General features: G+C 57.7%; 4 protein-coding genes across 11 annotated transcripts in view; 2 read left to right on the forward strand and 2 right to left on the reverse strand.

Moving 5' to 3' along the window:
* Positions 1-2,639: 2,639 nt before the first annotated feature.
* Positions 2,640-16,849, forward strand: ADCY3 (adenylate cyclase 3). 2 transcript variants are annotated; one of them, XM_069805488.1, is made up of 20 exons: positions 2,640-3,316; positions 7,445-7,594; positions 10,002-10,132; positions 10,463-10,574; positions 10,978-11,105; positions 11,353-11,511; positions 11,595-11,757; positions 11,831-11,989; positions 12,128-12,270; positions 12,358-12,519; positions 12,611-12,698; positions 12,803-12,919; positions 13,166-13,425; positions 13,515-13,596; positions 14,042-14,200; positions 14,481-14,627; positions 14,758-14,871; positions 14,942-15,068; positions 15,296-15,420; positions 15,746-16,849. In XM_069805488.1, the coding sequence occupies exons 1-20, from the start codon at positions 2,642-2,644 to the stop codon at positions 15,926-15,928; spliced, it is 3,384 nt and encodes a 1,127-aa protein (XP_069661589.1). In that variant the 5' UTR covers positions 2,640-2,641; the 3' UTR covers positions 15,929-16,849. The 2 variants fall into 2 exon arrangements, with proteins under 2 accessions (XP_069661589.1, XP_069661590.1); XM_069805489.1 differs by lacking the exon at positions 2,640-3,316 and adding an exon at positions 6,292-6,824.
* A 488-nt stretch (positions 16,850-17,337) lies between these two features.
* Positions 17,338-23,434, reverse strand: CENPO (centromere protein O). Of its 2 annotated transcripts, none has more exons than XM_069805491.1 (7): positions 23,339-23,434; positions 22,763-22,989; positions 22,104-22,270; positions 21,603-21,714; positions 20,517-20,776; positions 19,868-20,039; positions 17,338-18,246 (listed from the first exon to the last, which is right to left on the reverse strand). In XM_069805491.1, the coding sequence occupies exons 2-7, from the start codon at positions 22,791-22,793 to the stop codon at positions 18,122-18,124; spliced, it is 867 nt and encodes a 288-aa protein (XP_069661592.1). In that variant the 5' UTR covers positions 22,794-22,989; positions 23,339-23,434; the 3' UTR covers positions 17,338-18,121. The 2 variants fall into 2 exon arrangements, with proteins under 2 accessions (XP_069661592.1, XP_069661591.1); XM_069805490.1 differs by having other exon boundaries at positions 23,262-23,348.
* Positions 23,402-24,531, forward strand: PTRHD1 (peptidyl-tRNA hydrolase domain containing 1). Of its 2 annotated transcripts, none has more exons than XM_069805493.1 (2): positions 23,402-23,655; positions 24,159-24,531. In XM_069805493.1, exons 1-2 carry the CDS (start codon positions 23,440-23,442, stop codon positions 24,327-24,329), a joined length of 387 nt encoding a protein of 128 aa, XP_069661594.1. In that variant the 5' UTR covers positions 23,402-23,439; the 3' UTR covers positions 24,330-24,531. The 2 variants fall into 2 exon arrangements, 1 of the variants encoding a protein (XP_069661594.1); XR_011328564.1 differs by lacking the exon at positions 23,402-23,655 and adding an exon at positions 23,665-23,997 and having other exon boundaries at positions 24,159-24,298.
* Positions 24,532-25,951: 1,420 nt separating this feature from the next.
* Positions 25,952-27,238, reverse strand: part of NCOA1 (nuclear receptor coactivator 1) — a 185,211-nt gene continuing 183,924 nt past the window's right edge. For 3 of the 5 annotated variants that reach the window (XM_069805482.1, XM_069805485.1, XM_069805483.1), the window contains one exon: positions 25,952-27,197. In XM_069805482.1, coding sequence (XP_069661583.1) covers positions 27,030-27,197 — 168 coding nt within the window. In that variant the 3' untranslated portion in view covers positions 25,952-27,029. The remainder of the gene's footprint in view (positions 27,198-27,238) is intronic. The other 2 variants (XM_069805484.1, XM_069805487.1) reach the window with 1 other exon arrangement.

The following is a 27,238-nucleotide window of genomic DNA, read 5'->3' on the forward strand; positions in this document are numbered from 1 at the left end:
GGCAGTGAAGAGCTGCCCTCGAGGGTGATGATGGAGGTTGTGAATCAACTCTGCAGGAGTGGGAGCTGGGTAAGGGATCAGTGCAGCCCTGGGAGTCCCACGGGGACATGATGTGGGATGCACCCAGCTGCGGTGGAGCCTGGCTCTGGCCAGGGGACCCAGAGGCAGAGGGGCAGCTCCTTCCTTGCTCCATGCACGCACACCTCCGCACCAACAGCCCCAGTAGTGTGCTTCCTCCACACCATCTCCATCAGAACCCCAAGCTCCAGATCCCTCCAGCAAGGCTGCCACCATCCAGGCTGCGTCTCTGGCCTGTGAGTCCCACATCCTCCCGCCTCATGTGAAGAGTGAATCCTGCTGCTGAAGCGTCCATCCTGCAACGAAGGCACCAGCATCTGAATCCCAAACAAAGGGACTTCCCATTCAGCATCCAAAAGTGCAGCCAGGAGCCATCTCTGAAGATCTCTGGGAACGGAAAGCCTCCCTCGATGTGCCCAGAGGCACTGCCCTGCCTGCCTGCCCTCTGCCTGCCTGCTTGCGCTTGGTGGAGTTGGCAGGCAGGGAGGACATGAGGATTTCTGGTCTGGCCGTGTGCCCAACAGCCACGGTCTGCTCCTTGCTGCTGCTCCAGGCTCGTACACCCTGTAACGTGCCCAGGCAGGGCCCGGGGAACGAACCCTCCCCTGAGATGAGGCTACACTCATCCTGCTTCACGAACCAGTGCTGGGTTCTCTTGCTGGTCTTCAGGCAAGTTTTGCTGGTCTTCAGACCAGTTAATCTTCCCAACCAGGTCCCATCCAGCGTGCCCTGCCCGTGGCCAACCTGGGATGGGTTGGCCTGGGCTCCTTGTGCCAGGCCCTGTGGGACATGTCCCACTGTGAGTGGCCAGGGCTGCTTCTCCTGTGCTGGCCAAGGCATGGAGAAGGCTGGGCAGCCCAAGCCCCTGCCTGCACCCTGCTCGCTTGTGCTCCTCTTCAGCTGCAGCAGGACAGGAATAACCCTGAGCATGCCTGGAACCTCTGGGGAGCTGTGGCTTTGGTGCTCTCAGTTTGATATTAATTACTGCACAGCAGCAATTACTTCCCTGGCAAAGCAGTTGGGGTGGCCTCTCGTTAGAGCTGCTGGGCGAGGATGCACGGGAGCATAGTGCCTCTGGCCATGCAACGGCTCGATGGGGCTGAGTGTGGTTCTCCCGGGTATCGGGGAGGGCTCCTTGCAGCGTGATCCGGGGCTGATTGAGGGCATCTCCCTGATGATGACTGAAATGCAGCCGGTTTTCCAGATCCAGGGGTGCAGGTGGCGGCTGAAACATGGGGAAGAGGAGGCGGAACTTTCTGAAGAGGTTTCAGTGGGGTCTGGGTCAGGTTGCGGGGGGGTGATTTGGGCAGCCTAGATGAAGGGGGGCGTGCAGTGGGGACACATCGGGTTTCTCTGCTCCCCTCTGGGGCTGTGGGAAGGTGGCTGTGACCCCGGAGAGGGCTGTGGGGCGACCAGAGCCGGGCAAAGGACAGGCTGGCGGGTTGTATGGGTGCATATGGCCCAGCACCCTGCTCACCCCCTGGGGTTGGGGTCCCCAGCACCCAGCGAGGCTGTAGGCAGCGGGTTCGAGATACGTGGGGTGCAGCCGCGGGGGGCTGCGGAGTCTGTGAGCTGCCGGGGGCGGGGGATAGGACGAGGAGGATGGACTGGGGAGCAGAAAAGCAGCACTGGGGCCGAGGGAGGACCACGAGTGGAAGCAAACCCACCCGGGAACCTGCCGCTGGCCCTCGTTCCCCATCATCCCCATCCCCAGCAGAGCCGTCCGGCAGCCGGCACCGAGAGGGTTACGGAAGGCGGAGACGCACCGGGACGCACCGGTACCGGCACAACCGGCGGTGGGTGCCCGCCCCCGGCCCCGGGGAAGCCCTGCCCGTTCCCCCCCCATCATCCCTTACCCCGAGCCGCTACCATGCGGCCGCAGCCGCCGCCGCCGCCTCCTCCGCCGCCTCCTCGCCCCCGGCCCCGCGGAGACGGAGGGGGCGGCGGGGCAGGGCGGCCCCGGGCGTAGGGAGCGGGGGCGGCGGGGGCCGCCGGAGGACGCTGGCGGAGACCGGGCGAAGCGAAGAGCATCGCTCCCGGCGGCGGCGGCGGGGCCGCACCTGCGGTAGCCGGCGGGTTTCGGAGCGAATCCCACCACCCCCCCAACCACGGCCGTTTTCCATCCCTCCCGGTGGAACGAAGCGTCTCTCGGCCGGGGGCAAAGGCGAGAGGAGCGGAGGGGATCGCCCCCCGAAACCGGCTGCCCTCGAAGGAGGAGCGGGGAGGCATCGCGACATCTTTCCGCTCCGCGTCGCTTCGGTTGCAACCTGGCAGTGCGCAAGGGCTGGGGAGAGAGCTTGGCAGGGAGCTGGGGAGGCTGGCTCGCTCCGCTCTTGGCCTCCCCACGCCACGCCGGCGGTTATTTATAATTATCCCCCTTTCCCTCCTCCGGCCGCTCCTCGGCACGTAGCCGGATTGCGGGGTTACGGCCGCAGGAGAAGGGGAAAGGCCTCGCGGCTCAGCGGCCGGCGAGACGGGGATGCTGCGGGCGATGCCCCGGTGAGCGTTGGGGCGCGGGGGACCGCGGCGATTCTGCGGGGCCGGAGCAAGGGAAGGTGCCGCGATGCCCAGGAACAGGGCTTTTTCCGAGCCGGAGTGCTCGGCCGAGTACTCCGCCGACTACTCGGTGAGCCTGCCGTCGGACCCCGAGCACGGCGTGGGTCGGACCCACGAGGTGACGGTGCGCAGCTCGGGACCCTGCCTCTGCCTGCCCCGCTTCATGCGCCTCACCTTCGCTCCCGAGTCCCTGGAGAACCTCTACCAGACCTATTTCCGCCGCCAACGCCACGAAACCCTCCTGGTGCTGGTGGTCTTCGCCGCCCTCTTCGACTGCTACATCCTCGTCATGTGCGCCGTGGTCTACGCCGCCGACAAGCTGGCCCCGGTGCTGGCGGCGGCGGCCGGACTGGTCGCCCACGTGCTGCTCTTCGTCCTCTGCAAGTACCGGCTGCTCCCCGAGCGGGTGGCCCGCAGGTTCCTGCCCTACGTCCTCTGGGTCCTCATCTTGGCCCAGATCTTCTGCTACCTGGGTCTCAACTTCGCCCGCTCACCCGAGGCCAGCGACACGGTGGGCTGGCAGGCGTTCTTCGTCTTCTCCTTCTTCATCACGCTGCCGTTGCGCTTGGCGCCCATCGTGCTCATCACCGCCGTCTCCTGTGGCATTCACACGCTGGTGCTCGGTGTCACCGTCGCCCAGCATCGGCAGGACGCCCTGGACGAGAGCGCGCTGCTGCGACAGGTACAGGGCCGGTGGGGGGGACGTGGAATCCCCCAGGGTGGTGGTGGGGTGACGGGCAACTCGTCCCTATTTGGTGTTTCCGTGAGTTACCGTGGGGCCCATCCCCACCCCTATACCCTGACCCTAAAGCCGGGTTTGATCCGGACCCTGTGAGCTGATCATCATGTTTTCTGGAAGCAGGGGGCTCCCCAAAACATATCTGGGGATCAGCCTGCATGGGGAGTGGGGTGCTGGCATGTACAGGAACACCCACCCGTGCTGGGACACGTGGCCACAGACCACGCAAGCACGGATCTGTCCCCAGGAGCCACCTGGGGTGCGTGGATGCGTGGGCTGTGTTTGGGCTGCTGGGGAAACTGAGGCACGGTGAACTGCAGGCTTTCCTGTCCACCCTGCCTGGCGGCCTTGCTTGTGCCGATTTCCCTTTGAATTGCAAAAATGGCTAAAAGTGGCTAAAAATGGCTATTTTTAGCAGAAACGTGGCAGGAGCCCAGCTTCCAGGCTCGCAAACAGCCACTGGAGCTTTCCCAGGAGGACGGAGCCAGGCGGCCACTTGGCCCCAGCTTGGTCCCTGGGTGATGCCCATCACCCAGCCCAGTGCCTGGGGCAGAGCCTGGGGATGCTTTGGGGCAATTTTCTGCCCCAGCAAAGCTAGAGAAACAGCGTCCCTGAGCCCAAGCGTGGCCCTAAGGACAGGCCACGCATTCACGTATGCAGCAAAGGAGAGGACATGGGGGGTCGGTCAGGGGGAGACTGGTCCCTGGCCCATCGGGTTCTCAATATTTCCTGGGAAATACCTGCCTGGAGCAGCTAGAGACTGTTTTTATTCCCTAAATCAGTGGGTTTCACAGCTTGGCTGAGTCCCTTTACTCCCACTGATGTCCCCACCAGCTGGCCATGCACCCATCGATCTGGGGAGTCTTTCCATGGCTGGGGTTAGGGGGAAAAAAAAAAACCGGAGCTGAAAACTTGTGTGGTGGTGGCTGCTGACGGCAGCAGGGAAAAATCCCACTGGAAGCATCCGCTCATGCCCCATAATGGTGTGGGCTCCGTGGGAGGATGCTACGGGAATTTGGGATGCTCTGGGTCAGGCCCCGGGAGACCTCCAGTGGCTCCCAGCCTAAATAGGAAGAGAGAGGGGAGTTATTTATTTGCTTTTTGGGAGTGTTGAGCCCATGATCACACTGGGAGTTTGGAAAATGGAGCCTGTTCTTCAAACACCCCAAAGATACTGATTTTTTTTCTTGCCCCGGGGAGTATGGTTTGGGGCTGATCCCCTGGCATGGGATATTTCCTGGCATCACACAGGATTTTGCAAAGAAAAGCACTTTTTGGGCATGGTTTCTGGAGCATGCTGGGCTGGGTGCTGGGGTGGCAGTGTGGATTCCCTCCCAGCGATGCCCAGCTCGAGGCACCGCACCAGCAGGAGAAATCCCGGTGCAGCAGTGGCTTTCCCAGGTTTTACTCCCTATTATTTGGGATGCAAACACTGCACGTGGCTGATCTGAAGCCAAGTAAACCTCTCTCTGCCACCAGCCCCGGGATGCGGGAGGCGAGGGGGCACGCGGGCATCCCCCCGGCCGGCAGCAGGCATGCGCCGCCGCGTTAATCATTGCCGTGGCATGGAGAGTCCGGAGCCGGTAAAACCTTGGCAACGCGGCATGCCTCAGCCTCTGCCTGCTGCAAAAGGAGGAACATTATGTCCAGAAATAAACATCATATGCTTTATTATTATAGCCGGTGGTGCGGCTCCCGGAGGGCATTGCTATTAATAGGATGAACCAGAGGATGTCGCTTGAGCGGGGCTGGCGCAGCCCGGGAGGGGTTCACGAGAGATGCCGGCAGCTTCTGCCCCGCTGCCGGCCATCGAGGAGGAGCCCGAAGGCTGGATGGTGGCAGGGGGTCGGGATTCGGCGGCGTTTGGGACCGTATCTGCTGTGGCTGCACGCAAACTAGCTGCGAAGCATCCTCGGACTCGGTCAATGACCCAGTCCTGGTTCAGATGGCCCTGGTGCATCCCACCGTGACCTTTCCTGCAGGATATGGATGGGAAAGGAGGGATAAGGCTCAGTCCACCAGCCTTGCGTGCTCCTGCATGTGTCTTGCTCTCACTGCCCTCAAATTACTGAGTGCAAATAATAACCAGTGACCGTGCCGGGAGCAGGGTCTCCTCTGTGTCGGTGCTTTCTCCGCAGTGTTTGGGGTGCCAGGAGGTGTTTTGCAACTCCAGGCATGTGGGCATGTGCTGTGAAAGGCTGCTGGGGCTGAGCATCCACTGCATGGCTGCAGGATGCAGCTAGAAGATGCTCAGCATGGGATGCGGCTGTGCCATGCGATGCTGGGTGAGTGCGTCCCCGGGTTTTCCAGTGGCCCCAGTGTACTGAGCCATGCCGAGCTGTGCCAAGCTGCCCCATGCCCATACAGCGCCAGTAGAGTGGCCTGTTGTCATGACAACCCAAGAGGCTGGTTAAAAATAGCAAGTGGTTGCTTGTTTTGGGGGTTTCTTCTCCGTGCCCACCTCCAGATGTCTCCTCGCTCGCCGTCTGCTGTGCCGTGGGTGCAGGGGCTTCCCGGGGATCCCCACCTGCAGCGGTGGGGCCTGGGGCAGGATCCGGCCCTGAGGCACCAGCTGGGTACCCCATGTACTCTCCCCTGCTCCTCATGCTTTTTCTTCCCCCCAGAAAAAAGTTTTCTTGATGCAAATCATTTTATCAGCCCCAGCAGGGTGCCTCACCAGCACCCAAACCCCCAGTGCCAGGGGCCTGTATTCGTTGCTGCACGTGGCCCGTTTCATCTGTGCCTCAGTTTCCCCCTGGTGGAAGGGGTTGGCAGCTCCTCCCTATCTCCATGTAATGAGACCAGGCTGCCTGGGGCTGGATGCTGTCAGGTGGTAAAACCTCCGAGGACAGGGACACTCAGGGACCGGGGTCACATTCGTGCTTTCCTCCGACCGAGCTGGGCTATGAGATACGGGAACCAGGGAGGGAACAAGGTCGGTACCAGGGAGTTGGGGATCAGAAGGATGCTGAGCGCGGCTGCACATCCCTGATGGAGACGAGCCCAAGGACGGCTCTGTGCACTTCCCACTGCCTCCTCCACGTTGGCTGTGACACAGCCCATGGCCTGCGGCGTGGGAGGACATCTCCATGTCCCCATCACCCCTTCGGCATAGCTGGAGCCTGTTATCACATCCTCCCTGTTGCTCTTCCCCTTTCTAGACTAAACAAACCGAATTCTTTCAACTTTCCCTCATCAGTCATATTTTCCACGAAGGGATCTTTTCTCCCATCTGCAAACCTGCTCTGTCCCCTCTCGGGCTGCAGGAATGGGGTCCAGCCTGTGCGATCGGATGGGTCCAGCCTGTGGGGACAAGATCCAGCCCGGACAATGGGGTCCAGCCCATGGAACTGGGGTCTAGCCTGTGGGATGGGACAGGGTCCAGCCCAGGGATGGGACAGGTCCAGCGAGCCTCCGTGCTATGCTGTCTTGAAACCTCAAAGAAAACAGGGTGTGTTGTCACAGCCAGCAACACCCAGGAGCACTCATCTCCAGTGCTGCGGGCTCACATCTGTATTTTTGGCTGTTGAGAGGGATGTACAGGGGCAGGAGCATGAGTAAATACATGATTTTAGGGTTTGGACGTGTTTTTATTAACTTTTTCTGCACAAAGGGGTGCAATTCCCATGGCAGGGGTGGGGGGGAGCGGATGGCACGTGAGCCGCCGAAAGCCATTCACCTTCAGCAGCACCTTCCCCTGGGGCTGCACCCGACTTGCTGCCTTTTTCCAAAACATCTCTGCAAGTTTTAATGAAGTGGCGTCAGCCCACAGGGACCACGAGGTCTCCTGGGATGCTCAGGGCATGATCCCTGGCTGGACCCCTCCTGCAAAGCCACCGTGACGATCCCCCATAAGTCCCCCCAGCAGTTAACGGTGGCCGTGGCTTGGTAATTTAACCCCAGGGTGTATTTTATGTCCTCCTCCAGCATTTGAATACTTTTTTCCACTCTCACCAATTGGGCTCTGCTGCACAAACAGGGACTTGCGGTGACACCGATGCCGTCCCCGGGGGGCGCGCGGGCTTCCCCACATCTCTGCTCACCCCCATCTCCTTTTCTCTGTCCCCAAAGATCCTGTCCAACGTTGCCATCTACCTTTGCGCCATCACGGTGGGCACCATGTCCTACTACATGGCTGACCGCAAGCACCGCAAAGCCTTCCTCGAAGCGCGCCAGTCCCTCGAGGTCAAGCTCAACCTGGAGGAGCAGAGCCAGCAGCAGGTAGGAGCCACGGCTTGGCAAGGGGACGGCGTGGGGACAGGGCAGGGGATGGCGATGGGACACCGGTGTGGCTTCGGGAGATGGATACGGCACCCACAGCCCGCACCCCGCATGGTGCGGAGGGACCGTGGCGGGCGGCGATGGGGACAGGAGGACCCAAGGTGGGAAACGCATTTGCGTTTTTGCACCCTGTGCCCGATTTGGGGATTCTCCATGTGACCGTCCTCTTCCAGGGCCTCCCAGCTCCTGCCACGGCCACCACCAAGCTGCCCCCATCCCTGAGCACAGCCACACAGCAGGTCCCCGTCCCCACACACGGCCACCCAACAGGTCTCCATCAGGCCCCCGGCCATCTCCTGGGCTGCTCCTGCAGCAGACCACGATGGGGAAGGGAGAGCTGGCAGCAAGCAAGCACAGCCCGGCCGCTCTCCGCTCATCTCACGAGCGATGCCCGCCAGACGGAGCCCCATGCCCGCGGCCATGCCGGCACCGTGCCGCAGGGGCCCGGCAAGAGGAGCGTTTGGAGGGGAACAGGCATCGTGGTGCCAGCCGGCTGTTTGACAGCCCTGTTGTCTCCAGCCCTCTGTCCGGTGATGAGCTGGGCTAATTTTAGCACCTTATCTGGGGCCTCTCTCCCCATCTCCCATCTCTTATCTGGTTGAGCCGCTGCCAGCAATTTGCTCCCAATGGCAACAAGAGACACGTGGCGGGGCCGGGCCAGCGCCACCGGCGTCCTCTTTGCTGCAAAACCTGCGTGGATGCTCTGATGTCTAATAAGGGGTTAGGTCCAGGGAGGGGTTTGGGTGATGGGGGCAAATCCTGAGGCTGGGGGATGCTCCAAGTGAGAGCACCTTTGAGGCCCCAGCTCGTGGGCTCAGAGGGGTATAGGAAGGGACATGGGGATTATTATCACATGAGCTCTGTTTCCTTAGGGAATTGAGCTAAAAATAGCCTGCGATCTTGCAGGAAAGGCTGCTAGCGTGAGGCTGAGAGGCTTGGGGCAGGGTGGCTGCAGGGCAGGGAGCGATGCTGGCAGACAGATTCATCCCTCCTCCCTCCAGGCTATCAGTGGTGGCTGAACCATCAGCCCTGTGGGCAGAGTTATGGTTAACAGGAGTCAAGAGGGGCTGAGGAGCTCCCACATGTGTCCCCACTGGCAGCCCCTGGGGACAGGGACAGGGACAGGGCCACGGTGCCGTTCCTCCAGCAACGGTCCCACTGCAGCTGCGCACAGAATTCCCCCCATCCCGGGGGAAAACCTGCTTCATTAACCAAGTTAGTTACACTTAGTGCAAATCCCCATGTGCATCCAGGCACATCTATCCCTTCTCCAGCTGCAGGGCCAGCGGGGACAGCAACGGGTATGATGTCCCCAAGCAGGCTTGATCCCCCTCGTGGACCTCAGTTGAGTCCTACGCATGGATGTGGGATACCCATCATGCTTTTATATTGATAAATCCTCCCTGGCATAATTAACCCAGGTCCCTACACCCAGCCCCAACCCACCCCCTGGGCAGGACACCCTGGGGCAGCTTGCAGGGACCTTGGGGGACATCAGTGCAGACCCCAAGGTCCCTCCCAGCACCGCGTCCCAGGTTTATTTGGGCTGATAAAAGCTTGGCCGACCCAAAGCATTTTAATTCTCAAGCTCCCAGCAAGGGGCTGGGCTCTGTATCACACCTGGAGAAGGGAGCTGGGGTGCACAGGCAAATTTTGCAGCTCATCAGCTGGTGCCCAAATAAGTGTGTGGGACTGTACCTCCTTCCCACGGCTCCAGGGACAGGGAGGCTGGTGGCTGCAGTGCCCCCAAACTGCCACCGTCCCATCCTCCCCTGGCTGGGATTTATTCCCACTTGCAAAAATCTCGAGGAGAACTTGTAAAATAGGGAGGAAAATGGTAAAAGCAGTGGTTGGCATCCCTGGCAGAGCATCGCCAAGGGGGATCTGCCACCCATGGGTATATGTCCTCTACCTGTGGGTGCGGGTTTGAAGTCGGGGTGATGGCTCCCAGCTCCCTGGGGTGCCCTGGGACACCCCACACTGAGTTTATTCTCCCTGCCTGGAGGAAAAGCTCCTGTGGCTTGATCCACCTGCTCCTTCCCCATGTGTGGCTGAGAGTTGGGCTAGACCTGGCTGGGCTCTGGGATCCTTCAGGGATGGCCACCTCCACCAGCGAAGGGCCCAGGAGCTTGGAAATGTCACTTTGCTGCTCTCTGTCCCCATGGAGAGGGGAGTGCTCAGACCATCGTGCATGCACCATGCATTTAGACTGTGCAATTGCATCGTGTATTTGCACCAGGCATTTAGACTGTGAATTTAGACTGTGCATTTGCACCGTGCATTGCTGCGCTTGGCACGGGCCTGGCTACACGTGGTGGCAAACTCCCTTCCCTGCCCCATTCCCCAGGAGCGGCTGATGCTCTCCATCCTGCCCAAGCACGTGGCCGATGAGATGCTGAAGGACATGAAGAAGGACCCGAGCCAGAAGGAGATGCAGCAGTTCAACACCATGTACATGTACCGCCACGAGAACGTCAGGTAGGACCGTCCCTTCACTGTGCGACCCCGTGCCATCCTCGTGGGGAAAAAGAACCAACTCTTTTTTTGGGCAACAGTACGGATTTTTGCAGTCTGGCTAGAAAAGAGGGGAGAGATTGGGGTGGTTTGCAGCTCAAACGAAGGGTGACAGGGGATGCCACCAACCAGCCCATGGCTTGGGAGCCCCTTTTTGCAGAGCATCATTTTCAGCCATGTCCCAAAATAGCCTTTGCTCTGGCACAGATGCCCTGGCAAAAAAGGAGAGTGGGGGGGGGGGGTCCAGGGAGGGAGAAACACCGGGGCTGAGCCGCTCACCATTGCTCCCCGCAGCATCCTCTTCGCAGACATCGTGGGCTTCACCCAGCTCTCCTCGTCCTGCAGCGCCCAGGAGCTGGTGAAGCTCCTCAACGAGCTCTTTGCCCGTTTCGACAAGCTGGCAGCCGTAAGTGCCCCCCCCTAACCCTGTCTGGCATGTAATGAGCGGGCCAGGTCTCAGCCACCACCCTGCCCCGGCTCCAGCCAAAAGCTGCATCCCAGAATGGGAATGAGGAGGTTAAAATATTATTGCTCCGGGATGTGGGAGACGCCCTGCCCTGTGTTGCAAAAATAGAGCTGGGAAGGGGCCCCCCCTCCCAACCCCAGCCAGGCTGCAGCCGGGCTCCCAGCCGAGCCCTCGGGGGAGGCAGGGTGGGAATGGAAAATCCGATTATTTGTGTCCCTGCCAGGCGCGGGAGACCTTTGCGTGGGTCAAGGTCAGCCTGGGAGAGGGATGGAAGGAGCTGGGGGGGGGGTCCCAGCTGATGGGTGGGGGGCTGATACCATGCCCCCCTGCCTCCCATCCTCAGAAATACCACCAGCTGCGCATCAAGATCCTGGGCGACTGCTATTACTGCATCTGCGGGCTGCCCGAGTACCGGGAGGACCACGCCGTCTGCTCCATCATGATGGGGCTGGCCATGGTGGAGGCCATTTCGTAAGGGCTTTCTCCTGGGGGAGGGGGGGCTATTCACCTCCAGGGAGGGGTGCCAGGGTGGGCAGGAGGTCCTGGTGAGCTGGGGTCCAGCCTGGGGGCTTTGAGGGGTCCAGCCTCTGCAAAATGCGTTAAAATATGGAGGGGTGATAATTAACGATGGGGGGTCGGGATGGGAATGGGCGGTGGGGTGGAGTGGGGATGGAGTGGGAGGGGGTCATGCCTATATCACCCCCATCTTTCCCCCCAGCTATGTGCGGGAGAAGACCAAGACGGCAGTGGACATGCGGGTGGGGGTGCACAGCGGGACGGTGCTGGGGGGTGTCCTGGGCCAGAAGCGCTGGCAGTATGACGTGTGGTCCACCGACGTCACCGTGGCCAACAAGATGGAGGCAGGCGGCATCCCCGGGTGAGCATCTCCAGGGGGAACTGGGGGGGACGGGGATGGAGTGCCCTGCACCCAAGGTTGACACCAGTGCCCGGTGCTGGCAGGCGGGTGCACATCTCACAGAGCACCATGGATTGCCTGAAGGGTGAGTTTGAGGTGGAGCCGGGTGAAGGTGGCTCACGCTGCGAGTACCTGAAGGAGAAAGGCATCGTCACCTACCTCGTCGTGGTCCCCAAGCAGCCTCTGCGCAACGGCATCAACGGGGTGGTGAGTGGCGGCGGCGGTGCCAGGGTTGGAGGGGGGGGACACCCCACCGCGACCCACCACCTTCATCTTGCAGAAGCTGTCGCTGACTTCATCCCACGGTGGCTCCCCGCCGTTGGTCAACACCAAAGAGCACAACGGCAGCCTCAGCCTGGCCTGTGCCAGCCCCGAGGAGCCTGAGGAGCCCGACACCAGGGTGAGGGGCACCCTGGAGAGCGGGGAGGAGGATGGAGAGGTACAGCCTAGGCAAAGCATCCCCCTTCCAGCAGCTCGCCTGCATTTGGGGGGGGGCTGCTGATAGCCACACTGGGGTGGTTGAACATCCCACCGATGCTGGCGTGGTCTTGCTGATGCCTCGGCTGTGCCGGCGCAGGCCGTGAACCCCTCCTTCCCCAACCCTCGGCGGCGGCTGCGGCTGCGGGACCTGGCCGAGCGGGTGATCGACGCCTCGCAGAACGAGCAGGAGCTCAACAAGCTGCTCAACGAAGCCTTGCTGGAGCGCGAGTCCATCCAGGCGTGAGTCACCCCGGCCGGCAGTGTGTCCCGGCACAGCTCGGCAGGTCTCCAGTGCTGCCGGGTGCTAATGGGCGATGTTGCCAGCAGGCTGAAGGGGAAGAGCACCTTCCGGCTCTCCATGCGCTTCATTGACCCCGAAATGGAGACGCGCTACTCGGTGGAGAAGGAGAAGCAGAGCGGGGCCGCCTTCAGCTGCTCCTGCGTTGTCCTCTTCTTCACTGCCTTGGTGGAAGTCTTCATCGACCCCTGGTAAGGCAGGGAGGTGGTGGGGAAGGGTGGCCTCAAGCCACGCTCGGCCCTGCCCGGCTTCAAACCCATTCCCTCTTGGCCTTTTTGGCAGGTTGGTGGCCAACTACGTGACTTTTGTGGTGGGGGAAATCCTGCTGCTCATCCTCACCCTCTGCTCATTGGCTGCCATCTTCCCCCGGGTGAGACGGGATGGGCTCACCACTCACTCATAGTGATGGGACACCATGATGTCCCATCACCGTGTCCTGCCTGGGCGAACCCCCCCACTTTCCTCTCCCCATAGGTCTTCCCCAAAAAGCTCGTGGCCTTCTCCACCTGGATCGACAGGACCCGCTGGGCACGCAACACCTGGGCCATGGCCGCCATCATCATTGTAACCATGGCCGACATTGTGGACATGGTGAGCTAATGGCCCGGTTGCCAGCAGGGCTGAGCCTGCTCCAGCCTCCAGCCAAGCAGCCCATAATTGTGCACGGCCGATCGTTAAAGCAATTAGCAGGGCTGCACTGTAGGGGGGGCAAAATTTAGGTTGGGTTTCCTCCTCCTGCTCTGCAAAGCACCCTGTCCCTTTAGGTGGCCATGCAGCCCATGGAGAGGTGCACCCTGTCCCCGTGTCCCCCTCCTCACCCTGCTCTCGTGCCCCCAGCTCAGCTGCCGGCAGGACCACGGTGGGATGGGCAACGGGACAATGGGACCACCGCAGCTGGGTGGCTGCAGGGAGCAGCCCAAGTACTACAGCTACATCGCCTTGCTGGCCTTGGTGGCCACCATCATGCTGGTGCAGGTCAGCCACATGGTCAAGCTGACCCTCATGGTGCTGATCACCGGGGCCACCGGCGCCGTCAACATCTACGCCTGGGAGCACATCTTCGACCAGTACGACCGTCGCCGTGGCCAGCAAAGCATGTAAGGGGTGGCGGGGGGGTTGGTGGGCACAGGTTGAGGGGCACAGCCATGCCCACCACCCACCCATGCCTTGCCACCTCTGCTGGCAGGTCCTCGCTGGTCCCCTCCAAGTACTCCATGACGGCGATGATCTTCGTCGTGATGCTCAGCTTCTACTACTTCTCTCGCCACGTGAGTGACTCGCCCCCCTCCACCTCAGGAAGCTCCCCTCCCCTCTGCGTCTTCACCCTTAGTCCCTGCCCTTATTTCTTGCAAGCTCCAAGGCAGCAGGATTTGTCCCCAGCTGTGAACAGCATCTCTGGCTCTTCTCCAAGGAAGCCCACCCAAGGGCTCTCCAGGACCACATCAGTGCAGAGAACACCTTTATCTCGCCCCTATGGTTAGGGGTGGGCAGCAACATGGTGGCCCTAAGACCCATGCTTATCCTGCAAGGGTCCCATTTGTACCTCGGAGCAGGTCTCATGTCCCCAGTTAGGGCTTCACCTTGTCCCAGAACCTTCTTCCAGGCTATCCCCAAGCCCAGACCAGTGCCACAGTGGCCGGGATGCTCCCAGCGTTGGAGGGGACCCATTGGTGGTTGGGAACTGGGGGTGGAGCCGTATCCCTCCACCCACAGGTGGAGAAGCTGGCCAGGACCCTCTTCCTCTGGAAGATCGATGTCCATGACCAGAAGGAGCGGGTCTACGAGATGCGGCGCTGGAATGAGGCCCTCGTCACCAACATGCTGCCTGAGCACGTTGCCCGGCACTTCCTGGGCTCCAAGAAGCGGGACGAGGTGAGGGGCACCCAGGAGGGGGTATTTGCCCCCATTTTGAAGGCAGGGAGGTGGGGGGGGGCATGGTCCAGATCCGGAGGCTTTTCCATAGGCTCTGGAGCATCTTTGGTTGGATGAAGATGATGTCTTGGCCATGCAAGGTGAGGTTGCGGAGCACCCTCATTTTTTCACATGTGCCAAGGGAAGGTGGCTTCACGGGAGGGTTTGGGTTTACCGGAGGTGCCGGTGTCATGCATGGGCATGTCCCCGGCTCGCGGCCACCATCCCATCCCATCCCCAGGAGCTGTACAGCCAGTCCTATGATGAGATTGGTGTCATGTTTGCCTCCCTCCCCAACTTTGCCGACTTCTACACGGAGGAGAGCATCAATAATGGGGGCATTGAGTGCCTGCGGTTCCTCAATGAGATCATCTCTGACTTCGACGCGGTGAGTCGGGATGGAGCCGGCCATGGGGGTGGTGCGGGCCTTGGCCAGACCTTCCCTTCCTGCCCCATCTGGGGGCAGAAGGACCTGCCATGGCCCCAAGGTGCCTGAGGGTCTTGTCTCCATGGCTCAGCTCCTGGACGAACCCCAATTCCGGTGCATCACCAAAATCAAAACCATCGGCAGTACCTACATGGCCGCTTCTGGAGTGACCCCCGATGCCAACGCCAATGGCTACAGCGCCAAGGTGAGGAGTCACCATGGTGGGGGGACAGCGGGCAAGGGATGGGCAGGCCTGACCCGCGCTGCCCTTGCAGAAGGAGACCCTCTCGGATAAGGAGCGCTGGCAGCACTTGGCCGACCTGGCCGACTTTGCCTTAGCCATGAAGGTGACGCTGATGAACATCAACTACCAGTCCTTCAACAACTTCATGCTCCGCATAGGCAAGTCCGGGAGTGTGGGGCAAGTTCTGCCTCGGCGTCCCCTGTCCCTCCTTCCCCACCAGCGCTGGAACGCTGGGCAGCAGCTGTAGTTCAGCAGCTGAAGGCAGCAGGGCTGGTGGGGGACCTCATTGCCCCAAACCCATCCTGTGGGACAGACTCCTGCAGACCAGGATGCCCTGTCCGTGTCACCAGGCATGGAGGTGATGCCTGCTCCCTGTCTTGCACAGGCATGAACAAGGGGGCCGTGCTGGCGGGCGTCATTGGCGCCCGCAAACCACACTACGACATCTGGGGCAACACAGTGAACGTGGCCAGCAGGATGGAGTCCACCGGTGTGATGGGGAACATACAGGTAGAGCGACGAAGGGGTGACAAATCGGCAACCCATGGTGGGGCTGCGGCCCTCAAAACACCCCAGGCTTTGGGTGGGAGGGGGAAAGTGCTGGCAGGAGCACACGGGAGGGTGGGGGCTGGCTGAGGGTCTCCTACGAGCTGGGAATGGGGTAAAGTGATGCTCAGAGAAGGGCACCCCAAGACAATGTGGTGGGAGCCAAGCTGGTGGGTAGACCTGTTGTCCGAGTGGCACGTGGGGGGTTCCTGCTACCCATGTCACATGCCAGGCAAGGACCCCCCCCCCCCCCCCCCCAGCCTCCCACTGTGTCCACTTGTCCCCACAGGTGGTGGAGGAGACCCACCTCATCCTGAAGGAGTACGGCTTCCGCTTCGTGCGCCGGGGAGCCATCTACGTCAAGGGCAAAGGGGAGCTGCTCACGTTCTTCCTCAAGGGCCGGGAGAAGCAGGGCTCCTTCGTCAACGGCTCCTCCGTCACCCTGCCCCATCAGGTGGTGGACAGCTCGTGAGGGTCCGGCGCCCGCCCGCCACCACAGCCACCGCCTCCCGGCGCCAAGCGGGGCGGCTCCGGGGTGGGGGATCCATCCCACCGCGGTCCGGATCCGAAACCAAACTTGAGAAACCAACCCCTTCGCACGACCCTTTCCGAGCCCCCCCCCCGCCCTGCCGGAGGTTTCTGGTTGGGGGAGTTTGCTCCATCGCGCCTGCGGCAGAGCAGGAGGGAGACCGGGGGCTGCCCCGGTGGGCTCCTCCGGCCGTTCACGCTCGCACGCAAGCGAGCTTGCGGCCCCCGGCGGGCACGGGGCCAGGGACACGCGCTGCCTTTCCCCGGGCGTCCCGGGCTTCACCGGGCAAGCAGCCGCACCATCAGCCGCGCCGGGTGCGCAGCGCAACATTAAAAGTAGCATCATGGGCCCCGGCCACCGCGCGCTTGGCACGAGGAGATCCAAACTCAGGGCCGGATGGGAAGACATCACGTCTCTCCTACGTGCCGGGAGCAGTAGCTACAAACCGGGAGCATCCGGGGTTTGCTGTTAGTTCGTACTAAGTTCATCCTCGTCACAAACCACCGTAGTTAGGAGATCGGGGAGATGGAGAGCGCAGTGCCGCCTTTGACTCGGGGAAGAAGAAAAAGGAACCAATATTGTGTATTTCAGATATATAAATATATATAAGAGTACAGATTGACATTAATATTTTTAACTGTGACCCGTTCCCTCCCCGCGGCGGGGCTCGCGCTTGCCCAGACGCTGCAGTCAGCTGCTGTCACTTTGCTGTTGCTCGATGGAAGAGAGGACCAGGGACTGGCCGAGGAGGGGACTGGTGTGTTAAACCCGATGCTTGCCAGGGCCGGGGGGAGAAGGCAGGCACCCGCAGAGTGTAATTACGCTGCTAGTTTCTTGAATAGAAGCAGTTGAATTTCAAAGCCCGATTCTACGCCTGCTTTGTTCTGGGGGTTGTGGATACCTCAAGAAGGGTTTGACCACCCTTACGAGGGGATGTCGGTTTTGGAGGGATCATCAAAGGGGAGGCTGGTGCCAGGGCTGAGCACCTCCTGTCCGTCGGTGGCATTCATGCCTCTCCCTTGTTGGGGCTGTCGGCTCTTCTAAAGCGGCTTGAGCTGCAAAGGGTCAGCCTTGAGAGCCTTCCTCTGTGAGAAGCTCTGAATACTAGGGGCAGGAATCGCTACCTGGAGCTACAACACTCAAAAGCTGGAGGTCACATTTAAACAAGTTGTCCAGTTCAATCTGGACACGGAGCTCTCATGATTACAGAAAAAATTTAAAAAATTATGAAGTGCTTTCCCTGGGCCTTATCACACGTAGGACTGGCATAAAAATGAGATGGAAGAAAATACTGTCATTTAAACCATGTGTTACACAGCTAAAATCAACAGAAGATTTCTTAAACACCACAATTTCAGTAACACAGAACTTTTATTAAGAAGTTTAAAAAATACTGTGACACAACAGCAAGATTTTAAGGATCTCATCGAGATTTGAAGCACAACAGGACAGGACACCAGCAAAGCTGCCCCATGCCTGAAGGAAACAGCATGTGTAGAGCTACTGCTGGTGTGAAATTTTCTGGAAAGTTCAGTGTTTGTGCTTTGGGGGGGGGGGGGGTTAAGGCAGCCCACACGAGGGCATGGGCTGCTGCTGGCAATAACTGAACGTCACCTCTGTCCCTCAACCCCTTCCAGCTTCTAATATAAAGTCCTTTCCTGGCTGTAGTAAGCAGGCTACAGACTATTCTGCTTGTTCCCGTCTTTTTGAGGTGCACTGGTTAAGTGCACGGTGCTGATCCATAGGGCATCACCCCCAAAGCACCAAGACCCTGAAGTTTTAACATAGTTTCTGATTCCAGCTGCGAGATGTTTCCTGCAACTGTGAAGTTCTGCGGCACCAACCGCAGAAATCAGCACTCGAACAAGCAAGAAGCACAGCACTAAGGAAAGATTACCTGCAACAAGAGGCACTCAAAGGAAGCAAGAAGCACAGTGCTAAGGAAAGATTACCTGCAACAACAGGCACCCAAAGCCTCAAGAAAACATCACTCTCAAGATTCAAACTGGGCCCATAGATCCTCAGGGGGTTCCCAGTAGCAGTGCTGCAGACCATGGAGAAAACACACATTTCGAGATCGCTCCCCACAGGCAGGGAAGCTTGGGAAGGTGCTTTACTGAGGAGAGCCCGGGTGGCTTATGGTGCTCCATCCATGCTTTCTTCATCGCTGCTGAAGGAGCGGAAGGCTTTGTGCAGGGCCACGCGGCTAAACAGGTCCGAGTGAGCTGCTGCCATCTCCGCTAGAGATGCAGGTGCATCCGCTGGCAGACAGAAGCAGACAGATTAGTGGGGAAAGGAAAATTACATTTTCAGCATAAAACTATTTGCTTCTCATTCTTCCCTTGTCCCTAGGGAGTCTTTCACTCTCCCTCGCCATACAGTTTTCCGTCTCATAACCCTTCTCTCTCTCCTTCCTAACCCTTGTCCTGCAGCATCCCCATGGGATTTGATGGCTGCAGAAAGTGCAAGTGCCTTAAGAAACACCCACTGGTGATGGGTAAGGACAGTAATGTGGGAGCCTCAGCCACTCAGTTGCTCTCTTAGCTCAACAGACACAGAAATTTGTGAGCAAGGGCAGAGCTTCACCTATAAGGGGATGGCTACCGCCAGGAAAGGAGAGGGGGAACTGTTGATACAGTGCACGACTCCTCCTCCAGCCTAACTGCAAGCCAAGTAGCTCGCGGAAGCAGGCGTGAGACCCTGACTGATGGCAGAGAGAAGAGATTATTAGTTCCAGCTGCTCTGTTCAGAGCTCCATCTAGCTGCACATTGGTCCACATGCTCTGCAGCCCAGCCAGCCAGCCGTGAGCAGGACACAGTGCAGCTGGAAACACGGGGAGACAAACAGGCAAACGATTCCTAAGCCCAGTTTGGCATTTGTAGTAACCAGTTACAAAATAGTGCAGATCCAGGATTAAGCCGTGCCACGGCGTTAGGGTTGCACAAGTCACTCAGCGCTGTGGTCAGTCTTTGCCGTACCAGGAGGAGGTAGAGTTACTGATACAGAGGAGGGGGAGCAGGTGGTGTTGGGGAAAGATTTTTCAGGCAGAGATCTTTGTTAGGAGTATTTCACAGTATCCCTGACCCTTTCTAAGGGGTCATAAACCTCCCTCCTGCCTCTCTTCTCTCTACCGTTGCACTGCAGTATGTGCCAGCACACCTAATAGTGCAGCAGGGGCAGTTAGGGCCTGGCTGCCCAACACCAGGCCTCAATTAACCATTTATCTGATTGCATTGAGAGAGAGAAATTCCTAATGCTAAAAAGATCCTGTCTTATTTGCTTACAAGTAACTCCCACCCTACAGAAAGGTCACAGGGCTGGGTGCCAGGTTTTCAAGGATTGGAAACAAGTCCAAGGCCATAAGTCGACTGGAACAAACTATCACTGTGACCGAGACTGGCGGCTTCTAAGTTTCTGGCTGTGCTTGCTTGCCAGGCTCTCCCACACATGCAGAGTGCACTAGCACAGGCTGGCCTCTATCTGGGAGACTTGTGAAAACAGCATCCTGATCCTGCTAGGACCATACCGGAGTCTGCACTCTGAGCAACTGCAAACTGGGAATGAGCAGCCCGTCCATCTGAAGTGATCCAAGCTTGCACTTTCCTTCCTCAGCCCCATTCTATTTCCCTCCCTCCAGCCATCTCATCTTGCCAGTATTGCAAGAGATCTGTGCTCTCGTGCTAGGGATGAGTTACAACTGCCTCAAGACTCAGCACCGATGGCACACAACCCCTTCTATAATCTTTTATCCCTCAGAAATATGGCAGCCTGCTCCCTTTTGTCTCCAAACTCAACTAGAAAGAAACCCCATCCATCTGCAGAACCACAGTACAGTCTGCCTACCCCACACCCCCAAACAGACCCCCACACCATCCACTTACGTGTGCAGGAGACATTGACTTCAGTGGGGAGGCTGCAACAGAGATCTCCATAAAGCAGCCTCGCGTTGAACGGAAAGGTCTTGCTTTTACTTGACACCTTGTAATTAAAGACCAGCAAGTTACACAAGGAGTTCCTCTGCAAGGTTCCTTCTATCTGGTCTGAAAAGTGTTCCTGGAGGGACAAAGACAACTTGTGAAACATGAAGCTAGGAAGGGAGTCCATCAGCACAGGGCTGGGAGCTTGCCAAGTGCAGTGCCCCCATCCTCATACCAGCCTGGCATTCCCATACGTCAAGCAAAAACCCTTGTGTGGGAAAGACTTAAATAAATCAGTGCTCATGCATGCCCTTAAGCCACATCCTCCAGAGGCTCTTTACAAGATGACAGCTATTTCAGCTTAGGGACCTCTGGAGTTTGGCAGTAAATTTTAAATGAGCCACCAGACAACATCCAAGTACGTGACAATCGACAGAACAGGCAACTGAGTTTATAGTCACACGATAATTTGTGAAGTTCTGAAAAACAAGAGCCGTGAGTGCTCCACGTAAAGAAAACTGCCAAATTCCCCCCCAGCACTTCAGAGGCTCATAACACTAGGTACATTAAAGGGAAAAGGACGGGTGAACAGCATTACTGCGGCCACTGGTACCTGTAACTGGTCTGCTTGGTACTTCCTCCCAGCATAAGCATTGAGGTGGTCTGACAGGACAGACAAGAAGCGCCCAATGTCCGTCTGCAAGTACTGCTTGGCTATCTGCTCCAGGGGGATGAAGGTGGGGACAGAGTGCTGGTGAATCTGCACTTCTGGCTTGACGAGAAGGTGCACGTAGTAGGAATCCAAGTAGGTGCTCTCATAAGCCGTGCTGATGCAGAAACACACTCCCTGCTTGGTCCGCTTCCCATTGATCCCTTGGGTCCGGAGAGAGAGGGTTTACTCAGCACTACTCTAACTCATCACCACACAGCAGCTTTGCTGGGGCAACCCAAGACTGCAAGAGGGGCTGCATCCTCTTACTAGGCTAGCTCACGGAGCTGCCTCAGAGGATTAAAGACTTGCAACAGTTTAGGGACATAAAACACAGCAACTTTTTAATAAGGGACCTCTAGGGAATTCAAGCAGCTTAATGGTAGCTTCAATTCCCAATAACTGAGCTATGCTGCCAATTTCTAACACAGTCCTGGCTCCAACGTGACAGGGAGAACAGGGTGCCCTCAGTGGAGGCAGGCAGCACTTCACTGCGCCAAGGAAAGCGGCAGGAGCACTCACAGAGGCGGGGGCTCAGCCCCTTTGCATCAAGCAGGGCTCATGTCCTCGCACTGCCCAGACCACAAAGCAAAGGTGACTCTTGTTGGAAAGCAAAGTTTTTTTAAAAAGCTCAGGACCAGATGAAAAGAGGGTGCTGACCTCACAAGCTTGCTTGGAAGACCCAGACCACTGGATATTTAACTGCCTAATTCCCAAAGATTTCATTTGTACGTTTTCCAGAATCTAGACCTTAGTTTAAATGATACTGTTCAGCAAATAATAGTTCCTGGAACATCCCAGAGGCCTCCTGTGAAAGGCATGGAATTACAAGGTTACTGCTCTTCCAGCATTTTCAGACTCTAATGGCTTCAAGCACAACTGCAGCAATGTTAACAGGGAAGTTACACTTCACATCAGCCTCATTTTCCAAAATTTAGCACCCCAGAAATGCAGCTGTTGGCAGAACACATGCAAATCTCGAGACATTACCTGTGAGGTAAGAGACCTGCAGCATGGCCTTAATGTTTTTTATCTTCCACTCCAAAACAGCCCGAGCACCAGACTTTGCTGGATCCGACATGGCTCTTTTTTCCCTAAGTTGCTACAAAAGCCAGAAGAGAAGAGAGGTCAAAAATTGTTGACACAAATGTGTCACCTGCAGGGAACACAGTCAGGATACAGAGAAATAATAACCGTGCTCTGAGAAAAGCGAGATGGCATTTCTAGCAGAAGAGGGAAGGGGGAAAAAAAAAAAAATAAAATCAAGAAAAGAGTTCGGAAATGGCTACACAACCTCCAAGCAAGTAGACCCAGCAGTTCTGACTACAAAGTACTGAAAAGAGAGGACACCAGGACTGTATGTCACTTAAAAAGGGAAAATAAAAACCCAATAGTTGACTCTATATGAATACCCTCAGTAAATCCACCCTCTGAAAGTGGGAGCACGCCTGAGCCCTCTGTAGATCTCTGCAGCAAGCCCTTTCTCACCACCTTTTTCTGCAGGCGCACTTTAGCCAGCAGCTTATCCCTCTGGAGTCTCAGCTCCCGCACTCTCGCTTTCAGCCTGGCCCGCTTCTCTTCTTCCTGCTTCATTTTCTCTTGCTTCACAGCTACCTCACGAGCTTGTGCCTCCAGCCTTTCCAGGTGAGCAAACACCCCTGCGAGGAAAAGCATGACAGGCTCAAAAATCCAGGCTGTAGTTATTAGTGGTCTGCACCGCGGTACATGAAACAAAGTAGGTCCAGTGCAGCTACATAAAGAAACCACTTACAATAGCTTTTCAAAGGGGCAGAGGGCAGGCAAACATGTGGCGAAGAGGCTTCTGGCCATTTTAAACAGCAAGGCTGAGTGCTAGCAGACCCTAAACACTGGGGTACCCTGTACCAGCTAGCTAAGCTCCTGGAAAGCAGAGCAAGCTAGCAGATGCACCAGTCCTGATCCCAATAGATCTGCAACTCCCAGTTTTACTTCTAACCCGGCACACAGAGCAGTGAAGTGACTTCTCTGAAGGCCCCATGCCCTCCACTGCCCGAGAGTGACTCGTTACCTGACTCAGCAAGCCAATGGCCCCAAACATTTTCAGGTTCACTCCTGCAGGAGGACATGCTTTGCACTTGGATGTCCTGCACCGCGCACCCCTGAGAGCTCACCTTCTGCTGAATTCCTTTTCCCTTCCTCCATCTTTCCTCGCCGCTCTCCTGCGAGCAAGAAGGCAGATGTCAGCCCTCCCTGGCCAGGCTCCGTCCCAGCAGCCAGAGCTCTTCCTCAGGGGACCTTCCTCTTCCTCCTGCAGCTGCAACGGGACTCTGAGAAGCACCGAGGGCAGGTCTAGCACCCGGGCCGACCCTCAGGCAGGCACAATCCCAGCGGCCGACGGCTGAAAAGACACGTTATCACCAGAAAAGACACATTATCACCCAACATTTTCTATCAGCCACCGTTTCACACCAGCCCCATAAGGAAAAACCCCCTCGGGAGTGCAGGAAGGGACAGGATTCACCTGCCTCCGACAGCAGGACGAGCCCGGGGAGCCGCCACAGCCCCGGGGGGGACCTGGGGTCTCCTCACACGGAGGGGGTGGGGTGAGGTGGGACGGGGAGGGAGACCCTCCCGCCCCCGGCCCGGTTCCCCAACGTCTCCCGCACTCACCACAGCAACCAGCGCTCAAACCGCCCGCCTATCCCCACCGCCAGAACGACACCGCCTCCCCCGACGCCATTTCTTACCTTTTGCCGTACAACAAAATGGCGGCGGCCCTGCCTTTCCCGGCACGCCCCGCGCGCGCGGCCGCCCCTCCCAGTAGGCTGTGCGGACGCCGTACGGCAACATGGCGGCGCCCGGAGCGGCAGCGGCGGCGGCGGCGCTGGTACAGTACGTGGTGCTGCGGGGGGACCTGGGCCGCCCGCCGCGGTCGTGGCCGTTGGGCGCGGTAGTGGCTCAGGGATGCCACGCCGCCCTGGCAGCCGCGCATGCGCACCGCCAGCACCCCGACACCCGCGCCTACCTGGAGTTGGGCGGCGCCATGCGGACCGTCGTGCTGGAGGTGCGCGGGGCAGGACGGGAGCCGCGGGGCACGCCGGGAGCGCCGCTCTGGGGAAGCGGGTGGCCGCCATTTTGAGGCGGGTCCGGCAGAGCCTTCAGGGGGTGGTGAGGGGGGTGGTGTTCATGGCGGTGATCGGGGCAGCCTCTGTGTGGACGTGGGCAGAGCTGTTTGCCTTAGGACGCTGAGCCAGGCAAGCTGTCCAGGGAAAAAAAAAAAACCAAAACCAACGCATTTTTGACGGTTTACAACCTGTGTTGGCTCACAAGGCCCAGCTCCCCCACCCCAGTGCTTGCAGAGGCTGGCGGTGCAGCCCGGGGCCTGCAAGAACAAAATGCCTTTTGGGTAAGATACAAAGTACGGGGATTGCCCATCCTCATACCTGTGTGCAGGCAGGTGGCTGCCTCCCTGTGCTGGCCACTGTCCTCGGTGTGAGCTACCTTGCTTGGCCTCTTCCCCGCTGCTCTCGCACCCCAGCCCTCATAGCGGTCTGTGTCTCTCCCCAGGCTCCGGATGAAGCCGCCCTGACGGCGCTGGCAGAGACCCTGAAGCAGCACGGCATCGACCACGAAGTGTGGACTGAGCAGCCTGAGAACATGGCCACCTGCCTGGCGCTCAGGCCCTACCCAAAGGACCAAGTGCACCAGCACCTGAAGAAATTTAAATTGCTGAAGTGAGCAGGAACGGGCACGGGCAGCTCTCCTCCTGAGCCAGAGCCGAGGTCACCCCCAGACAGGCGCCGGGAGGAAAGCTGCTGTGTCTTGGGAGTGCTGTGCTAATGCTCAGCAGCAGGTAGTCTTCTCCTCGCGTGGTGATAGCAGTTACACGGTGTGAAACGGTTCTTTGGTGGGGAGGATTAAATGTTATTCTGTGCAGAAATGTGACTATGTGTTATATTAACCTGCTGTCTACAGGCAGTGGGCTTGCAGGTCGTCCCCCTGCCAGCACAGGCAAACTTGAAAATGTCTCTCCTGCTTTTTAGGGGCGAGTTTTCCCTTGGGCGGCCCTTTGAGCTTCCCCATCCGTCCATCCTGACGGCTGTTTTCCCCATGCCCGAGCTCCACAAGCAGGGCCTGGGTGTAGGCACAGCTGTCCGGCGGCTCTGGTCCTCCCCGTGGATTTGGCGCTGGTTCTGCTGCTGGTGTGGCCGTGCTCCCGGCATCTCTCCCACCTCCACCCCTCGCTCCGTGGCTGCGGAGCCATGCCAGATCGCTTTTTCCTCCCGCACCAGCGAGGCCGGTTTGTCCATGATTTTATTCGCACTGAACCGCGCGATGAAACCCTGCCGGGAGCCACGCAGACAGCAGACGGCAGCATTGGCCATCGAGCCAGGACTCGCTGCAGACCTCGTTCTGCTGTGTTCGGCCTCGTTTACAATAAAAGTATTTGAAATGAGCCACTTAGTTTAAAAAAAAAAAAAAGTGCGTTGTCAGCTAGAAGTGCATGTGCCCCACCTCTCCCCATCCTGGTTGTGCTGTTAATGCCACTGTCACCCCCTGCCCCCTCCCAGGCCCCGCAGTTTCCCCTTTTCCAGAGCTGAAGGTGAGCACAGAGCAGCTCTTCGTGGCCTTGAATTCAGGGCTTGAGGCAGGAGCTGTGCGCTGTTTCTCTTGCTGTTCGCTGCCGAAGCCAACCCAAGCAGCGTTTCCACGTTGGTGTTAGGCACGTCGGCAAGCCCCTGCGACGGCAGCCCCCCACTGAACACCCCACCGCGGTGCTGGGGAGCATTTCCCCACAAAACCGAGCGCCGAAACCCTGGTGCCGTGCTCCAGCGGTGAATTCGGTGACTAATAACCACACACACACACTCTCTCTATATATATTTTCTCTGTAGCGCTTTCAGGTTTAAGATGCCGTTTTTTGCCACCAAACTCCGCACACCGGCTAATTTCCAGCTCTCCCCAGTGTGATGAACCGCGGTGAAAGAGGGGTTCCCGGTGCGAGGACCCCGGCTGCCCACACCTCCTGCCCCAGCAAACAGCCCCGGCACCGCTCCGGCATCCCCATCGGCACAGAAACAACGAAACGTTAGCTGGCAACTCTGGTTCTTTTTTTTTGTTTGTTTGTTTGGGGTTTTTTTTTTGTCATCTTTAACTCTTGCAAATGTCAATCAACAAAGCTACACATTTTTCCACACACCAGCGCAATTTTTAGAGGGAAAAAAAAATCCCCCATAGCCACCCTCCCCCCATAAAAGTCAGCAGTGAATATTAAAAGCGACCCCCAACTAAAAGAGAAGAAAACAAATTTATACAGAGCTCAGAGCTATTTACAGTGACAGGCTTGAGGGGAAAAAAAATAAGCTATCTCCCAACAGAGAATTCAATTATTATTATTATTATTTTATTATTATTATTTTAAATAGTTTAAGCTACCTCAGCTGTTAAACACAATCAAAGCAGAAAGAACCGACTGCTTAATTTTATTTAATATTTAATCAGAAAATTTTATCTACAATAATTGACAGACCCCTCCCCCCATCCTTCCCCCTAAAAATTATTGCCGTTTTTTCCCCAAACTGTTCTTTTTTTGTCTTTTTTTTGTCTGTTTTTTTTTTCTCCTCCTGTTGTAATATACACATTGTAGCCCCCCTCCCCGTTTCGCTCGGAGGCCTGAAACCAGCATAAAACATGGAAAAAATGGTGGGTCAAAATACTCTGTTTTGGTTTTTTTTTTTTTTTTTTCTTTAAAACCGACAAACTCACGATTGCTAGAAAAAGCTGATTGTACGCACAAGCGGGCTGGGGCGGAGGGGAGAGAAGGGGTTTTGTTTAAGCGTGAATAAAAAACCGGCTTTTCCCGCAGAAGTCCAGCGCCGATCCCCTTCCGTGCCCCGCGCCGAGACGTGATCAGTGACAGATCCAGCTGAAACTGAGATTGCTCTTCCTCCTCCTCCTCCTGCCACCGCCGCAGTCCTCCAGCTGCCTTCTCCCCCTCCCCGCCTCCCCGAGAAACCTTCCTCCAGATTAAGAAGCCAGCAAAATGATTACAAAAATAAGAATCATCTGTAATTTTGGCTCGAGAAACCAACTGTCCCGCCTCGTCGCTTCGCCGACATCCAATGCTTTTTAAAAAAAAAAAAAAAAAAAAAAAAAAAAAAGAAAAGAAAAAAGGAAAAAAAAGGGGGGGGGAAATAAGGGGGGGAAAGGGGAAAAAAAGTGGAACAAAAAGGGGAAAAAAGGGGAGGGGAGGGAAAAAAAAGGGGGAAAAACCCCACCCCCCCAATAAAACAAAAAAACCCCTTTTTGCTCCAAACACTACGAGCTGAAGAATGGCTGCGGGTTGAGATATCAAAAATCTCAGAAAAATATATAATATATATATTTATATATCTCTGTACGTCTTCTTATTTAAATTTCACATTCCTCGAAAAGCGATTATTCAGTCAGTAGCTGCTGAAGAAGGCTCTTCTGCTGGCCCGGCGGCGGCGGTGGCCCGGCGGCGTTTTTCGGGGTGCCCAAGGGAGCCGGCGGGTTGAGGTAGGGATCTCCTACCAAATTCACTGTACACTGTACATCGGCAAAGACCTGAACCTGTTGTACCTGCTGGGACACAAAAGAGAAGAGGGGATTTAGCGGGGCCGGGG

This window comes from Haliaeetus albicilla, chromosome 18 (genome assembly GCF_947461875.1).
Source record: "Haliaeetus albicilla chromosome 18, bHalAlb1.1, whole genome shotgun sequence".
Taxonomy (NCBI): domain Eukaryota; kingdom Metazoa; phylum Chordata; class Aves; order Accipitriformes; family Accipitridae; genus Haliaeetus; species Haliaeetus albicilla.

What these genes read in the sequence shown, in the direction of transcription:
- ADCY3 (XM_069805488.1), top strand. Translation starts at nt 2,642, where the DNA reads ATGCCCAGGAACAGGGCTTTTTCCGAGCCGGAGTGCTCGGCCGAGTAC. An exon ending in CCAATGGCTACAGCGCCAAG is followed by an intron (nt 14,872 to 14,941) that starts GTGAGGAGTCAC and finishes CTGCCCTTGCAG; the next exon opens with AAGGAGACCCTCTCGGATAA. An exon ending in CAACTTCATGCTCCGCATAG is followed by an intron (nt 15,069 to 15,295) that starts GCAAGTCCGGGA and finishes TGTCTTGCACAG; the next exon opens with GCATGAACAAGGGGGCCGTG.
- CENPO (XM_069805491.1), bottom strand. Translation starts at nt 22,793, where the DNA reads ATGGAGGAAGGGAAAAGGAATTCAGCAGAAG. An exon ending in GAAAAGGAATTCAGCAGAAG is followed by an intron (nt 22,271 to 22,762) that starts GTGAGCTCTCAG and finishes TTTTCCTCGCAG; the next exon opens with GGGTGTTTGCTCACCTGGAA. An exon ending in AAGTGCGCCTGCAGAAAAAG is followed by an intron (nt 21,715 to 22,103) that starts GTGGTGAGAAAG and finishes TGGCTTTTGTAG; the next exon opens with CAACTTAGGGAAAAAAGAGC.
- PTRHD1 (XM_069805493.1), top strand. Translation starts at nt 23,440, where the DNA reads ATGGCGGCGCCCGGAGCGGCAGCGGCGGCGGCGGCGCTGGTACAGTAC. An exon ending in TGCGGACCGTCGTGCTGGAG is followed by an intron (nt 23,656 to 24,158) that starts GTGCGCGGGGCA and finishes GTCTCTCCCCAG; the next exon opens with GCTCCGGATGAAGCCGCCCT.